The 17,533-nt window shown below is 42.0% G+C and overlaps 1 protein-coding gene across 7 annotated transcripts in view; it reads right to left on the bottom strand.

Annotated features, from left to right (window-relative positions):
* Window positions 1-6,916: 6,916 nt before the first annotated feature.
* DLC1 (DLC1 Rho GTPase activating protein) overlaps window positions 6,917-17,533 on the bottom strand; it is a 443,006-nt gene continuing 432,389 nt past the window's right edge. For 6 of the 7 annotated variants that reach the window (XM_070364153.1, XM_070364152.1, XM_005890951.3 and 3 more), the window contains 6 exons: window positions 16,005-16,218; window positions 14,238-14,352; window positions 12,383-12,601; window positions 11,376-11,593; window positions 10,457-10,630; window positions 6,917-9,479 (listed from right to left, as the gene is read on the bottom strand). In XM_070364153.1, coding sequence (XP_070220254.1) covers window positions 9,359-9,479; window positions 10,457-10,630; window positions 11,376-11,593; window positions 12,383-12,601; window positions 14,238-14,352; window positions 16,005-16,218 — 1,061 coding nt within the window. In that variant the 3' untranslated portion in view covers window positions 6,917-9,358. Of the gene's footprint in view, window positions 9,480-10,456; window positions 10,631-11,375; window positions 11,594-12,382; window positions 12,602-14,237; window positions 14,353-16,004; window positions 16,235-17,533 lie in introns of those variants that run through there. The other variant, XR_011462861.1, reaches the window with a different exon arrangement.

The following is a 17,533-nucleotide window of genomic DNA, read 5'->3' on the forward strand; positions in this document are numbered from 1 at the left end:
ATAATAGATGGAAACGCTAGAATTGTGCAGACTTACGCACTTAAGTGCACAATAATTCACGTAACCCAGTGGCCACCCACAGCTTTAGGGAATAAAGTAGGCATGACACTTCTGGCCAACAGTGACATGGGTCCCAGCCCTAGAAGAGCCAGAAGTGTGAATGACAGTCACACTGGAGCACCTGATGGAGGTAAACTCAGAGGGAAATGGCTATCATCAAAGCATTCATGTGCTGTTTTATTGGAGAGGAGAACTCAAGGCCCTCCGGGTGACCGCTGTCACCCTAATGTGACTTCTGGCCCATTTGTTGCTGCAGTTTGAAACCTAAAGGCAGTCACAGACTCTTACAGGGTTACTGCTTCCACTTCTGGAAGATCAGATGGTGGGATTTAGTTATCTTGAAAGTCTCATCCAGTTCAACATGCTCTGACCCCACAGCCCCACGCTCTGGTTGACCAGGATCCTTTCTCAGTCTGTCCTTCCTTGCTGTCCCAGAGGAAGGCACCTTCCTTCTTTTCTTAAAGTCACCCTTCATCTTGTGAGCCCATTCTGTCCCTGTAACAGAGGGACTCTGAGGCTGTCCGCATCCCTCCATCTCCATGGGCAAATTTCCTTTGTCCTCAAACCTATGCATGTATGCCCCCGAACGTAAGAAAACTGCCCTGATCTGCTTTCTCCAAATCCCCTGCTGTGCCTGTACCTGTCCAGCAGAGTGAAGGACCATTAATTCTCTCCCCGGTGCCTTACCACATCCCGTAGCATTCCCTCATATTGCTGTCCTTGCCCAGTGAGGGCAGCGGGATAAAGAATTCTTCAGTCCATCTAGCAGAGATGGGCTGAATACCTGTCAATTAACAGAAGCAAGAGAATACAAAGTGATCTTCCTGCTTTGCAAATTGAAGCCTAAGAAACTACTTCAACGATTTTTTGTTTTTATGGTTTTTTTTTTTTTCTTGTTTGTTCATTTGGAAGGATGTGGGGCAGGAAGAGGAAGCATATGGAGATGTGAGAGATGGAAAGAGATGAAGGAAGAGACAGAGGGAGTCTTTCAGGCCATCTGGGAGCCCAGGGGAGGGCCTGGAGAAAAAGCTGGTTGGAAGGCATGAGGAGAGAAAAGTCACAGGAGAGAGGAAGTATTAGTGTGAAGGAACAGGGGCCAGAGTGAGGGGAATTCAAATATCAAGAGGATGTGAAGAGGAGGAGGTCAAGGAGTTTAGTGTGAAAATTGAAGGAAGAAATGGCATTTCATTAGGCAACATAAGAAAAAGCATCTGGCTCTTTGTGTCTCCAAACACAGAGGTAGGTGCAGAAGGGGTGATGGAGAGTTAAGAACTTTAGTGAGTATATTTTAATGATTAGATTCTCTTGCTTGTTTCCTCTTTATCCTATTTCTTTCTTTTGCTGCTTACTTGAGGGTTTTGTTGAGAGGCACGGCCCCTATATTTCCTGATTTTTATCTTGATTTGTACTTTTCTTGGCATAGAATGGGTTTAGGATCAGAGAAAACTGGAAAGTAAGTCAATGCCAAGAAATGAAGTTATCAGTCTTAGAAACTGCTTTTTTAACTGTTAGGTCTGCTTTGTTATGAAATGGGAAAAAAAAAAAAAAAAAGAAGAAGAAGTCAGCAAAAAACGCGATCCTGAAATTTAAATGGCCACTGGTCCCACCGATGCCAGGCTGACCTATGTCCTGGAGTCACTGACAAGGGGGAGTTCCCGGAGGATCCTGCTGGACCTCTCAGGATCAGCCAGCCGGAGCTGCCCATGGGTGGCAACTGGTGAGGATTAATCTGACCAAGAGTGATTATGGCATTAGGCTGGTTAAGAACAAACATCTATGTCCTTATCCTGCCTTACCAGTCAGGTTGCTCCGTTTCTGGAAATTTATCTTCTTTCCTTTCCGGATGGTGGCAGGAAAACATATCCCATTTTCAGTATTCTGGGCCATGGGGTGAAATATTCTCTAGCTCTTTTGAGATATTGCAACATTTTGCACGGCCCCAGGGACTTCACATCTCTTCTTGCTTTAATAATCTTTACAGTCTGTATGACCTCTTCATTTCCTGCTTTCCTGGAATGATATTAATGGTCTATTCATATTTTTACATTTAAAAATACTGCAACAAAATAGAGCTTGACTTATCTTTGCTATTGAAAAAAAATACATCCTATCACCCCAGGAAGTCAAGAAAACTGGTTTCTCTGGAACTTGACATTAAATCCCCCGTTTCCTTGATGAATTATCTGAGCAGGGCTAGGAACCATCACTCAACTACAGACCAGTGACTGGGAGGAGTCAGTGGCCTTGGACAGTGTTCAGCTTAACAGCCTTCGTAAGCTATTTTTCATTAAGAAAACTCTCAAACCATATGCCAATAAAAGATATTTCACACACAGGTCTAAGACCCTTCTAGACCTCATTCAGTTCAGTTCAGTTCAGTCGCTCAGTTGTGTCCGACTCTTTGCGACCCCATGAATCACAGCACGCCAGGCCTCCCTGTCCATCACCAACTCCCGGAGTTCACTCAAACTCATGTCCATGTAGTCGGTGATGCCATCTAGACCTCATTAGCAGTTTTAAATAGTATGTATCTTGTTGAAAATTCAAAGAAAACATTGTTGTTCGGTTGCTAAGTCATGTCTGACTCTGTGACCCACGGACTGCAGCACACCAGGCTTCCCTGTGTAAACTGTACTGTTTAATACCTTAAATCTTTGACAACTCTGAAAAAGAGTGGAAGGCAGTAAGCAATGTAGTGAAGAGTCCTTGGAAGCAAAAAGCTAGGACCCACTGTTGAAGATGTATCTTTATGTTAGAGTTGTTACCACGGGCCTTGAAGTTCTGACGCCTCACACATGTCAAACCTGGATCAAGAACTCCTATCACAATCCAGAAAAAATGGTACAGATGAACCGATTTGCAAAGCAGAAATAGAGACACAGATGTAAAGAATAAATGAACCGATGCCAAGAGGCTAAGGGTGGGGGTGGGGTGGGGATGAATTGAGAGAGTGGGACCTACATATATATACTATGGATACTATGTATTAAATAGATAACTAATTAAAATAGAAAACTTACTGTATAGCGCAGGGAATTCTACTCAGTGATCTGTGGTGACCTCAATGAGAAGGAAATCCAAAAGAGGGGGGATTATGCATGGCTGATTCACTTTGCTGTACAGTGAAATTAAAAAAAAAAATAAAAGAACTATTACTGAAGCACACCCTGGGCTCTGACAGCTGCTGCCAAGTGGCTACTCTCACCAGCATGCAGGAAGGCCTAGACACCAGCGACAAGGGAATTGAAGGGACAGATGTTGACCGCGAAGGGACCACTGTGGGTCCTGGACAGCAGCATCTGCCAGGATGCCTGGGCCTGCAACAAGCCTGGGAGAATGTTCTGAATGACAAAGCATTCTTTCAGGTCAGCTCCAGCTTATCTTTGGTTTGGTTATGTAAAAATACTCCACCAGCAAAGAAAAGAGGTCATCCAACTCAAGCTTGAAAATGCCGGAGCTGGCCACAGGACAAGGAACACACAGTTTTAGCCTCGTGACTGGTAGAATGGTTAGTGGATACTATCTGATCTGAAATGTGGGTTTCTACAATTGATTAGATTTCTTTTCCCTGCCTTTTTTTTTTTTTTTTTCTCCTTCCTTCTCTTGTTCTTAAGAGGATTATTGTAGGTGGTAGAGAGAGAATTGGATTGCTTGGAATTATTCTCAGATCTTTGGAATAAAAACTACACTGTCCAGTTCAGTAGCCACTAGCTACCTGGAACTATTTAAATTTAATAAAAATTAAGTAAAATGAAACATTCAGATCAGATCCTCAGTCACAGTAGCCACATTTCAGCAACAGTCACGTGTACCAGTGGCAGAATGCTGTGTTGTATTGTGCTGTTCTAGAATTTCTTGAGTCCCTTTGCATATATTATATAGCTGCTTTATTTCTTTAAGCGTCCCACTGTCTTTAAGCTTTTTCATTTATAAAATGAGGCCAGTAAGGTCTCCTTCAAAGGACTGCTGTGAGATTTAAATGTAATATTAATCAGGAAAGCATGTATTTCAGTACCTTGCACATTGATATGCTTATTAAAGGGTAGCTCAGCAGCAAGTCCTCTCAGACTTAAGCCAAACTCACTTGTATTTGTCAAGTACCTGTAACCTACGAAGCTTTTTGAAACAATTTCCTCAGGAATCAGACAATTTTTATGGGAACAAGTCACTGTTTTTGTGGGAACAGCATCAGCCAATAATGGCTGATGTCAAGTCATAATAAAAAGAGTAAGGTTTTTGCTCTCCATGGTGCTCTGTATCTTGACAGAAAAAGAGAAGGAAAGAAAGAAACGAAAATCCCCTATGAGGAATAACATTTCTAGCCCTCAATTCACTTTTTTTTTTTTAAGTCTAATGAGATGAAAAATCTCTCCAAAGAGGTGTTTATACTATAGGTGTCAACACAGCCTTGGGTCCAGACAGGCAAACCGGCTGCTCTAATGGGAACTGTGTATACACAGTGAGGGTAATTACTTTGGCTACAGCCACCGACATGATTTAGCAAACCCCCAGCCTGCAAAGATCTGATCATTCCCTGGAGAATGGGTCCAATTTCACCGCAACTGCACAGACCTACCTGAGTTTTCCCTGCCACAGGCTCTTTGAGGGTTTTTGTAATTTGCATTCCTTAGGCAACTGGAATTTAAATTCCTTAGGCAAATTTCATCCTGATGGAATACCAAGATGACATGCATGCCATGATCTCATTGTTTAGGCTTTCTGCTTTAGAATCATATATGTATGCTTCAACAGGCAGGTGAGGGAAAACATGTGGGCTAAATCCCACTTTGGTTTCACGAAGGATCCTTTACCTTTCAATGTGCTCTTGTTTTTCAAAGCACCTTCACGAATATGTCAGTGGCACTTCACAGTATTCTTGGCTGGTGGAAAGGGCACCGTGATGAACTGCAGATCACAGGACGGGGTTTCTGAGCCTGGGCCGCAGTCTAAGGGGCCTGTAAATAGCTATTTCCCTTGTATCCATGAAGCACTGCAAGACCCACCCAGGTCAGGTGGGTTGCAATCAGATGACATGTCAAGATTTTTCTGCAGGTACAGATGGGGAGGAGTGGGTCTTCTGTCTCACAGGAGGCATCACTGGAGTCTTGGTACACCACAAATCACATATTCAGTTTGCAAACAGAACTACAAATTCTCTGAACCATTAATCTGAAGCAAAACTTTTGCCTTATATTTAACTTTAGCCTACTTAATTTTTCCTTAAGCCTCTCAGTAATTGGGTGACAGAATAATTTCTTGGGAACTTTGACTTAATGTGATTTTGCTATGGACTTCCCTTTTCTCTGTGTTCCTTCTGATTCCAATGCTGAGATGACCTGAGTGAACTGGATCTTGCTATGAGAAATTTGTCACTGGATTAAAGAAAGATCAGCAGATGGGAGATGGGCTGGGGTAGGGATCAAGTGAGCTGGAATTTAAACTTCTTTCAGGCTCTGAACACTTTAACCTGTGGCTTAGAAGGAGAATACCTACGCTTCAGGGGGTGCATGTGAGGATTGAGTATGTGAAAAGTTGACAGAAGTGGCAAAAAGAAACCATGAATGTTGGTCTATGGGTTTGTCTATGAGAACTTGAACAGAATTTGTACCTACTCGTGTGAAAATTGTATAAATCTTATGTTGAATTGGTTCACCGTGCTTTTCAGGTCTACTATATCCTTCTACTTCTCTGTATATTCATTCTATTAATTTTGGGGAGTTTGATATTGAAACTCTAAAAGTCTTAATTTACTACTTAAAATAATTGTATATATTTTTGTATATATATTATATATATTATACACAAAATAATATATAGTGGAAGTATTTATAAACTTGTTCTGTATTTTCCAAGTCTCCTGGCAAATGTGTTAGTCTTTCATAATTAAAAAAAGTAAAAAGAAAATCTCACACAGCTCTTTTGCCTTTATCTTCTTTTGCATGCATACACACTCACACATACCCCTCTCACCAGTGGTGTTGGAAAAGCAGCAGTTTGGATTATCTTTCCTGGCTTTCCCCACTTTTTTACTTTTCCAAAATCTCAGCTGTTTCCCTTAGCCCTGCAGGCAAATTTCAAGAATTTTAATTCGTAAAATTAAGAATCCATTTAATTTTGTTAGAATCTCCCAAGTTACTCTATCTGTAAACTGGTGGGCAGGATGCTATGGGGTGTTATTATTTCCATATTAGTGTCCATGAGAGCAGATTTTCAGGACTGCAGTATCTTCAGGTCTGAGCTCCATATGGGTGAAATAAACAGGTGTTGGAATAACTGACTAAATGAGGTGCCAAGGACAATGGTGGTGCCAAGAGCAATCTGAATCTACCTTGGTGCCCGTGAGAGCATGTCTCCCACCGTGGTAACCACACTTAGCCTATGTGTAAGTCATGACTCCAGAGGCATTCAAACAACTGAACTTTTACTATTTCAGGCCTGAGACATTTTGATTTTTCATTTTATATGGCCCTGAGGAAACCAGGACTGGAGGCAGGGCCAAATAAAAAAGGCTTTGGGCTGTGTGTCTTTTTAAAAAAATTAACAAAACAAATTCTATTAAGGTTGGTTTTCCCCTTTACTAGGCCCATAGTATTTGTGAAGAGCAAATTTTAAGATCTGTATCACATTGTATTGGAGAAATGAGACTGGCTGAATTTCGAGCACAAAGAACTCTCTAATTTAGAATCCAGAGCATCTCTGCAGAGCATCTATGTCTTCTTCAGTTTGAACTTTGAGATTTCACTAGATGTAACAAGTTCCAGTCCCTGCCATCTCAAAATGGGCACGGAAGAGCCACAGTGACAGAGAGCATCATAGATTCGATCGATTTTCAAACAACAGACACAAATTCAATCAATTCCACTTGGCAAATAATAAATTTATTAGGTGCCTACAAGTACAAAACACTGAAAGCTGCTGTCGGGGATTATAAAGACATGTAGAAGAGCCCTGCTCTCAGAGAGCTTACAGTCTAGGCAATTAGTCACAATTAGTAAGTTGGGGCAATGTCACGGTAGGTGGCTTAAAGCAGACTTCTTGAAAATGTTCATATCCTTCACATTCTCCTCCGGTCAAATATGTAAGGAATCCTTTGAACAGGAAAGCAAACAGTGGGAAAGAGACCTTTTATGGAATGAATCCATGACCTTGGCTTTGCTTAGGGGCATCTTTCGGTTGCTGTTGCTTATTCTTGTAACTTTCTCAGCATCGTTTCCTCGTGACCTTTGTTTGGAGAGCATCTCTGTGCTTCCTGAACCTTCACCAGGGTTTCCTGTTTGTGAGTGAGTGGCTCAGTTGCAGTTTGGCCTTGGAATGATTTGCAGTCTGATTTTTTCCTGCAGCAAATCTGTATTTTCATTTCAATTGATGCTAGGATGGTAAGCCTTGCCATCTGTGGTTTGAAGGGTGGTAGAGAGATGCAATACAATGGAAAGCAGGCCAGACATTTCCCTTACTTTAAACATTTAATAGTGCACTTATTGATTATATTCTGTACAGATATAGAGCAAGTTATAAACCTCTTCTTTTATTTACTTTTTTTCACTTAGACTGTATTCATGTAAAGTGTATTTACATTAGCAAAAAACAAAAAACAAACCAAAAAGACTTGAGGTACAAAATCCAAAAGAATATCTGAGGTATAAATACAAGTATATTTTAAATAATAATTTTTATCATGCTTTATCTATGTTGGGAAGCACAGTGGACAGGTAGGTGTACATATTTCTTAATAGAATGGTATATACAACATACAATCTTACAAATCTGAAGGCCATTAAAATTGCATATACAAGTATATCTTCATGAGGAACACTAATATCCAAAATACTCAAATTAAACTCTCATCTGTCCCCCGCCCCTTAATTCTTCAAAGAACCTTTGAAATAACACTGACAATGGTAACTAAATTATAACAAAATTAAAATCCTTCTTACAACTCTCATTCATACATTATTCACTTTTGATCCATATAAAATAAATTTCACTAATACTGTCTTTTGAGCCAACCTTTACTATTACAGTAAAACCTGTATAAAGACCACCCTTCCAAAACCCTGCACAAGTGTATTTTTATTTGTTTTTACTGTGATTAGAACTTTCCATTACTACTAAAATCTATCCCAAGGGCTTCAGAAAAGAGAAGAAAAAGAAATATAGGAAAAACAAAACAAACCCTCTTTGCTGATAAGGACAAATCCAATTAATAAACATATGCAGCTTTAAAAAAATGCTGCTAATAACCATAACAACAACAAGCAACTTTTTGGTTGGGTTACATTTGCACGGAGTTCCCTGGGACATAAGTTTCCTGTGTTCCCATACATAGTGCCTTTAAGAGTTTCTCCTAACACAGACATGCAAAGACTTTGCAGATACATAGAAAGTATTGATACTTGATTCAGAAGTAGATAGAGTGGTCAGTTTTCACATCTCAACTTAAAAACCAAACCAAACCAAAACAAAACTGCTTTGGTGCTAGCAAGGAAGAATTTCCATCCCTGAATTCACCTCTATTGGATAACAACAACTTTGCTCCTTGCAATCAGATTTAGAGACAAACTGCGTTCGAAAGGGGCTATCTGAGTAAATTACAACCACTTTTAAGGTAAAGAAGAGGTTGGTGGAAAAGGAATATGTCTACTAACTCAGAAAAGAAAAGAAAAAAAAAGACATGGGTGGGTTGTCCAACACCCCAAAATAAACGGGTTCCCTTTCTGGACGATTCCATGGGTGGTCAGATATTCCCAGTTAAACTGGACCTGGTGCATCAAAATCCTTCTTGGAGGTGTCTCAGTGTGCCAGACACTGCGGCCCAACTTACACATCTCTGCCATTCAACCAGCAACAAACACACATACACACGCTCCTCTGTGCAAACCTTTCTTTGCTCTTCTCAGTGAGAAAACATGTCAAAGAGGACCAACTATTCCAGTGGATACACCCATCCCTCCACACACTGCAAAGAAAATGACATAGGTACATGTAACACAGACGCTGACATTGCAAGAAAATGAAGTCTCTTCATTATCTTCCCGAATGCAGTTATAGAGTTTTGCTTCTCAGAAGCAATTCAAATAAGAATACATTTTTTTTTTGCACAGTCATATATTCCAGTCAAGGTCCATAATACAGACCTTACACAAACAAGAAGCAGCTTTAAAAAGGTATCAAATCGCTATAGTCAGTTCCCACTCTCCAATTTGTAGTTTCGTTTCAGGATCAGACACTGAACCCAATCTTCCAAGAACTGGCAAGTGTTCTAGAAACAAACGCCCAGACAGTGGACACGCTTCAGGAATCACCTAGATTTGGTGTCTTTGGTTTCAGTGTTCTGATGACTGAAGGAGTCTCGGATCTTTACCACTTCAGCTGCACACAAATGTCCAAAAGATTTCGTGTACCACTCTGGCATGTGGCCCCTACGGCAGACAGAAAGGAAACGCAAACAAATTATTCAAGTTGGAAAACCCTGAATCAGCTGAAGGGATTTCTGAATACACTTCTATTTCTTGATGTGCAAATGTGCAAGTAAAGATCTTTCTTACTATTCCAAAGTAATCTCCTGGCACCTTCATCACACTTATGGAACCAGAAGTTTCTCAAGGAACAGCCTACTGAGTGCAAATATGGGATGAGACTGGGCTTCCCTGGTGGTTCAGACAGTAAAGAATCTGACTGCAATACAGGAGACCTGGGTTCGATCCCGGGGTTGGGAAGATCCCCAGCAGGAGGAAATGGCAACCCACTCCAGTATTTTTGCCTGGAGAATCTCACGGACAGAGGGAGGGTTAAGTCCATGGGGTCACAAAGAGTCAGACGTGACCGAACAACTAACCCACACAGACTGGGTATAACTGTTCAGGAAACCTCTGGCATATAGAACAAAAACAAAAGTACGGCAATGTAAAGACTTCAAACAAGAATTGATTTAGCAGGACAGCCACTTTGGAAAGTTTTCAGAGGTTGATTTTTTTTTTTTTCTTGTTTTTTTTTGATAAGAACTCACACTGATCTAAGACACAGAGCATAGGCCTAATTAATTACTAAAAGGGCATGTCATATTATTCAAATATCTTTGAATATAAAATAACACACATCGGCTTGCTGATTCAAACTCTCATTTCCTGTGGCTTTAAGCTCATGGTAGAACCACCATATCTGCATTGCTTTAATACCAAATTCTCTAAAGGGTGGAAATTAGTAAGTGGTATCCAGAAGACCCAGAAATGTGAAGGAGTTACTTTATAAACACTGCTCTTCATGGAGCATCCAAGATGCAAGGATGTATTCATTTAAGCCATTTTCTTTTTTGCATCAGACAAAAAGTCTGAATCTACTTTATGCCCCTCACTCACGATGTCAAAAAAAACAAAAAAAAATCAGCATCAGAACGTACCTTAAGTCTGCTCTGCACATGTAGGTGAGTTTGGATTTCCCTGACCCACAGGGTTCGATCAGATACCTGGCCAGGAGCACATTGACCCTCACTCCCACCACAGGGGCCCGGTCATGATCCACCGAGGTGAGTAAAAGGGCACAGGCTCCCTTGGGTAAATTAGTCCTCCATGTTCTGCAGAGACAAAACGAGACGGGGAGTAAATGGGAGGAGGTTCCTGAAAGCCAAGTTTAAAACGGGGCCTCACTCTTACAGGAGGGAGCTGAAAGGCAGGATAGGGGCCCCCTGGTGACCCAGCCTGGGCAGAAAGCATCCTTGTGCAAGAACTCACGAATGGCTCACTCTGTACAGAGCCCCTTCTGCAGTGTGTATACAGGCTCACACAGTCAGTTCTTTGAAAGAGAACCAAACTGAAGCAAATTTGAAAACCCTTTTTATGTTTCACAAATGTACTAGAACGTGGACGTCCAAATGAATGTTACTCTGTTGGAGAAGTTCTGGACTAATGATGTGACATTTCCTCAAAGATTGTTGAAATTCTTCCCTCAATAATGTCTTCAGAGAATGTAGGAACTACATATAAATCAGCTTCAACCACAGCTCACTTGGGACTCAAATGTTATTTCCTGGCTGATGCATTCACTAGCTATTTCTGAGAAAATCTATCCTAAAGGGGAAAAAATAGCTACCACTGAGCACATTTGATGGACTGTGCCTCTCTCTCTGAGCTCAGTTCTGAGACTTCAAACCATTTTCAGGGATGGACACACTGCTGGAATAAATGCAGATGTTATCTTTCTTATCTGGAAGGGGTCAATGCTTTTATGGAAGCGTATGTTCTATTTTAAGTAATTTTAATGTAACGTTCAGTGACATATAAGCTCATTCTTGCCATAATAATCAATCCGGAAGCTCTCACCTCAAAACGACATAGTCCCGAGCAGGATGGGGTGCCATACTGTTTTGGACATACTGGTAAATTTCAGTCTGGCTGTCCAGGATTTCAATCACTTTTGAATCCAACAAGTCTACATCCCAGAGGTGCTGCTCTTTCAGGAGGCGCTTTAAGATTTCCTCGGGTGTTGCAGGGACTTCGATGGTTGCCCGCCAAAGCCTCAGAGGTGGTCCTTCACTCACCTAAGAAGAAGATAGACTTTTCAGTGCCGAGACAGTCCCTACGCATCTAGACTCTTAAGACAAACTGCTAGCCGGGTACATGGACCTAATGCTTATTTCTGACTTTAACAGGCTGCTGACCTCAAGCATATTCAAGATCAGAACAGAAAGCAGATAGGACTGCTGGCGTCACCTCTGATTTTATCTGTTTTCCTGGGACCCATATTAGGGTCAGTGCTATGAAAGTAAGATCCGTTTGCACGTCCAAGCCTGCATGGCCATCTGGACTGTGCTCAAGGTTTCTTTCTTCTCAAGGTGGTGGAGACAAGTCAACAAATACCTCCACGTGCATGGAAAGCCACACAGGATACCTCTGCCCTCAAGGGGCTTTCAAGTTAAACCAACCATCCCTGCCCCCAGCACTCCCTGCTTATTAGAAGGTGAGAAGAGTGACTGAGAACAGAGGAGAGCCTGAGGAGGTTCTAATCAAAGGATGGAAACAGCCAGCTCCTCATAAAACGCCCGGAGGCCCAAGACCATTAGTAAAACATTCCAGGAAACTCTTGCATGATTCTGTGGAGCCAAAGGATTTCACTAGGGAGTTTCCTCTGACATGAGTTCAATGAGCACCACCCCTCATTGAACTGGTTTCCACTCTTACCGCGGGGATATGAATCACCTATCTGCCCAGCTCTAGAGGGAAAGCGATGGGTGACAGGCCGCCCCTGTGTTGGCAAAAAGGTCTGGTCTCTAATGAATCCAAGTCCCAACCACCAGACTCGAATGGCCGAAAATGAGAATATGACTTACCTTCTTATAAGAGAGCTCGGCCTGCTCAGATGTGGAGTAACTGACCCAGCCTTTGAACTTCTCCTTGACCTCTTTAAACAGGCTGTCCACACAGTCTTGGAGGAAGTGTTGGTAGTCGGCTGAGTCATCATTACAAAGGCGTCCTAACGCTTCGAGGGTAAGGGGCTTTAGCTCCTGTTCGGTGTAGGAATTTCGACATCGGCTCATTTCCTCAGGAACCTGGGAGGGACACGAGAGACAAAAAGGATGTCTGCTGCCCGTCGGTGGAGGTGCAGGATCCTCCAGGCTGCGAAAGCAGTCTAATCCCCAGGCTTCCACCAGGTGAAGGGTGTCCCTGCTGACTCCATGAGGTATCACGAGGACACAAGCAGAGCACCTTCATAAAGGTACCTAAGCTTATTCTTGTGCAAGGTCCTCCTCTTTAGGAAGAAGTTAGAGTAGAAGACAAAGTAACCAAACAAGGCGTACACTGACGAGGACACAGAATTTTGTTTTTGAAACTGAAGTATAGCTAATTGTTTTATATACTCCATTTAAACTTATGATAAAGTATTGCCTATATTCCCTGTGCTGTACAATGTATCTTGTGGTTTAACCCCTCAAACCACTATTTTGTTCTCTATACCCATGAGTCTGTTTCTGTTTCACTGTATTCATTGTTTTATTTTTTAGGTTCTACATATAAGGACATACAGGTGCATGCAGTACTTGTTTTTCCCTGTGCGGCTTATTACACTAAGCATAACGCCCTCCAGGTCCATCCACGGTGTTGCAAATGGCAAAACTTGAAATTTCATTCTTTTAAATGGCGGAGTAGTATTTCATTTTATAGACACACACACAGACACACCCCACATATTCTTTAGTTCTTTATCCTTCCATCTCATGGACACTTAGGTTTAGTGTTTTGTTTTGTTTTTTCTTTGGATATACACCTAGGAGTGGAATTGCTGGATTATAAGGTAGTTCTCAGAGGAGGCAATGGCACCCCACTCTAGTACTCTTGCTTGGAAAATCCCATGGACGGAGGAGCCTGTTAGGCTGCAGTCCGTGGGGTCGCTAAGAGTCGGACATGACTGAGCGACTTCACTTTCACTTTTCACTTTCATGCATTGGAGAAGGAAATGGCAACCCACTCCAGTGTTCTTGCCTGGAGAATCCCAGGGACAGGGGAGCCTGGTGGGCTGCCGTCTATGGGGTCGCACAGAGTTGGACACGACTGAAGCGCCTTAGCAGTAGCAGCAGCAAGGTAGTTCTATTTTTAATTTTTTGAGGAAAGGCCATACTGTTTCCCATAGTGGTTGTACCTCAGATACAGAATTTACTTCAGATAATTTGTAGCTTTTGTTTTCTAAATAAAGGGGTATGAAAGTTGGCAATTTCATGAAACATATTAACTCTACTGAGCTTATATATTATAAAATATAAAAATAAGACATTCTCAGACTACATATATAATTTCCAGCTTGGAAAAGATCTTTTGGTTATGATGTGAAAAGTATGGAGCCAAAGATTCTGCCCTATTTATATTATCCTCAACAAATAACAATGGAGAAGGCAATGGCATCCCACTCCAGTACTCTTGCCTGGAAAATCCCACAGACAGAGGAGCCTGGTAGGCTGCAGTCCATGGGGTCGCTAAGAGTCGGACACGACTGAGCAACTTCACTTTCACTTTTCACTTTCATGCACTGGAGAAGGAAATGGCAACCTACTCCAGTGTTCTTGCCTGGAGAATCCCAGGGACAGGGGAGCCTGGTGGGCTGCCATCTATGGGGTTACACAGAGTCGGACACGTCTGAAGTGACTTAGCAGCAGCAGCATCAACAAATAACAAAACTTTCCATCTCCCTACCTGGAAAAGCTTCTTGCACTCAGCAATCATATGGGCTAGCCCTTGAGTGGCAGCGAGATTCTCATTCAGATCTTTTTGATCTGGTTTGCCCAAACTCTGTTTTCTTTGCATTACCCTAGAGAGAGAAATGAGGGAGAGGCAAGATTCAAATGTTTATATATTTTTAATCAATGTGTTATTCTAGGAAACCTAAAGGAGAGAAAAAGGCTATTTCACTGGAGCTTATTTGACATTAAGTAGTTGAAGAGAGTTTTACTTTGGTCACTAAAATTTCTCAGTTGTACCAACAACACACAAAAAACATGAAAGAGACAGTCTGTGATGAAATCCAGGCTATTTAAAGCCATCATGTTAGGGACTTCCCTTGTGGTCCAGTGATTACATATCTAAGCTCCCAAAGCAGGGGGCATGGGTTCGACTCCTGGTCGAGGTAACTAAGATTCCCCCATACCATGCAGCCCATAAAAATAAAACCACCATGTTAAATAGGTTGCTATTGAAACAGAGAAGCTTTTAAGGTCTATAAATGTGGGGTAGGAAGAAGGAAAGGCAGCTTTGACTGGTGGGTGGGTGGGAAGCACTCATCATTGGGGTAAATAGGACCATTCTTTCCAGTTTAAAATTAAACAGGAGCCCCTCCTGTTGGTGAGAGAAAAGTCTATTGTTTCCTAGGGGTTTTGTCTTAATCTTATCTGATCTCTTTCTACTGCTCCCCTTTAGTTCTCTATCCCATTAAAGCAGGAATGCTCTAGTCAATGGTTAGAACTAGTTAATTAAGCATTGTATGTCTTTTGGAAGCAAAGCTAACTTCACCTAACACAACTAGGCCCCACCCCACCAACTGAGAACTATCTGTCAAGTTCCTTTAGAGTTGAGGAAAAGGATCAGCAGGATGAATTTGGTAGAAAGGAGTTAATGACGCCTTTCCTACTTCATATAAAATATTCGTGTAAGTAAGAAGTTCCTCTGCCATTTTTTGTGTTTTCCCCATCCATCAGACAGAAGCAAGTTAGTTCCTTAATGGACCTGCCTCGCAGTCCCACCTCATGTATAAAATAGATACTAACAGCAGCTTCACCTCCTTCAATTGTTAGGAGGATTAAAGTTGATAATGAAACCCAGGGTGTAGCCCCTTGCTGGGGACAGAATACGGTGCTGAGCAAACATCAGCCTTAGTTATTTTCCAGATTCCTCGACTTCCACAGTCACTTCACCTTCTCTACATCTAAGGAGAAACTCTGCAACATTGGCTCAGCAGGGTTCTTAACTTCGAGGCTGAACACCATCCTTCCTTATTTCACATCCAGCTCCTTTCAACCTCTGGCACAGGCCAGCAGCTCGGTTCTACTGAAGAAGCCAAGCCAGACTGGTTTTATTTATGCAGAAGCCAGGACTGTTTTTGAGGTCAGTAAACCCTCATGATTCTTTGTGGGTACAAAGTACGATGACCATGTTACCGAGGGCACTGACAAAGGGTCAGGGGAAACCCTTGCCGTGGCAAAGCAGGAATGCAAATGTTTCTCAAAAGCGGGTTAAAACTACATTGTCTAGGAGGCCACACCCCCAGGGCTGAGTAGGAAGGATAGGAGAAGCACAGGGGAGGAACGTGAGCTGCGAAAGAAGGAGGTCAAACTCCGTTTTGCTGGATTCACGTATTAAAACAACAAAAAAACAGGCGGACAGCCCTGTTAGGACAGGGAGGCTGCCGCTGTCCGAACAACGGGGCGTGTGCATCGTCACCGCGCCCGCAGCTCACTGGCCCCGTACCTGGGGGAGGAGTTCTCTCTCTTCAGAGTGTTGAGGTGGAAGAGAGAAGGCGCCAAGCACACGGCCAGGTTGGTGGGGGTCATCTGGTTCTCCTTGACGGCTGCGGTGACATCGCTCAGGAAGTAAAGGAGCGTCTGTAGGACCTCCCGGTTCTCGTCGGGCAAGAGCATGATGGCCGCCTTGATCGCCTGGAGACGCTGGTCCTTGGGCACGTCTGCACGACACCAGCACTTCCCCCGTCAACCCAGTGATTTTCCATGTACTTTCGCAAGGAAACGTCCCGAAAGCAAAGACCTCAGCCCAGCACTGAACAAGCACTTGCAGAAAGTGTACTTGAGGTTAATATGGAAGAGATTAGGGATTGCCACCAACGTCACTACCCTCAAGCATTTCCTGCCTGTGGAGGAACTGAGAATTTTAAACACCCACCATGCCAATATACTCCTAAATCCACCCAGAGTTCAACTCCAGATGATGTCTGCTGTTTTCTTTTAGTTTACAGAAATTTGATTCTTTCTTTTCTAAGTACTTTTTTCCAAAACTCCTAGTTTACCATTCTCAATTACTGAACATTATAGGCTTATACTTTTGTTCAGTTTCAAGAAATTTATTACAGACACATACAAAAGTACAAAAACTGAGATTTCTTCACTTTGACTACAAAGTGTTCAGCATCTCCGAGGACTTTCCTAATTTTAACCGATCTGCTCATTCTTTAAATGAGGAAAGGAAGCTGCGAAAATCTTCAATTTAAACAACAGATGTTTTTTATGTAGTAATTTAAGCTTTGGAAAGCCTACTGAGAGGCTGGTAGTAAAAATATATGCTTGAGAAATAAACCCATAAAAATATAAATAATTTAACAATGTAATACAATGTATATATATGTAGAAACTAATAAAACAGGTAGAAAATGCTAAACACAACTTTCAGGTCTCCTATACTAGGCAAAATTTTTCTTTTGAAAGGCATGTGGTGGAAAATTCAAGTCACTCAAACGCAGCTCCATAGGACAAACCGATTAAACAGCTCCATGGTTACAATACATAACAAATACCTTGGTGGGGGAAATGTGACCTGTGTTTTCATAAAATCTGAAAGGATGAAACAAATAATGAAATAATCCAGACCAGCTCCATGTCTCATAAAATCAAGTCCCATGCGCCAATTCTAAAGACAATTCTAGCTCTGAGAGAAGCTGCTTTTAAATTACATTGCTGTAATACCACACCGAGCCAAGAAAAACACAAGGCTGTAAAAGCTATAATCCTGATCTTGATCATTAATTTAGACAACTGTTTGCTTTAAGCTTTACTTAAAAGTGAGATGGGCATGGGGATTGTTTTCCCAACTATTTCTGGCAGAAGCTGAGATGCATAACAGAAAGATTATTTATTCATTTTACAGCAAGATAAAACACATGGACACCTGTGAAATTTTAAACACAACAGGCTTTGCTAGAGAGAAGTGAAGCAACGGAAATACCTATAGACAAGACAGAGAGAGAGAGAGATCTTGGAATCTGCTCT

This window comes from Bos mutus, chromosome 27 (assembly GCF_027580195.1).
Source record: "Bos mutus isolate GX-2022 chromosome 27, NWIPB_WYAK_1.1, whole genome shotgun sequence".
NCBI classification, from domain to species: domain Eukaryota; kingdom Metazoa; phylum Chordata; class Mammalia; order Artiodactyla; family Bovidae; genus Bos; species Bos mutus.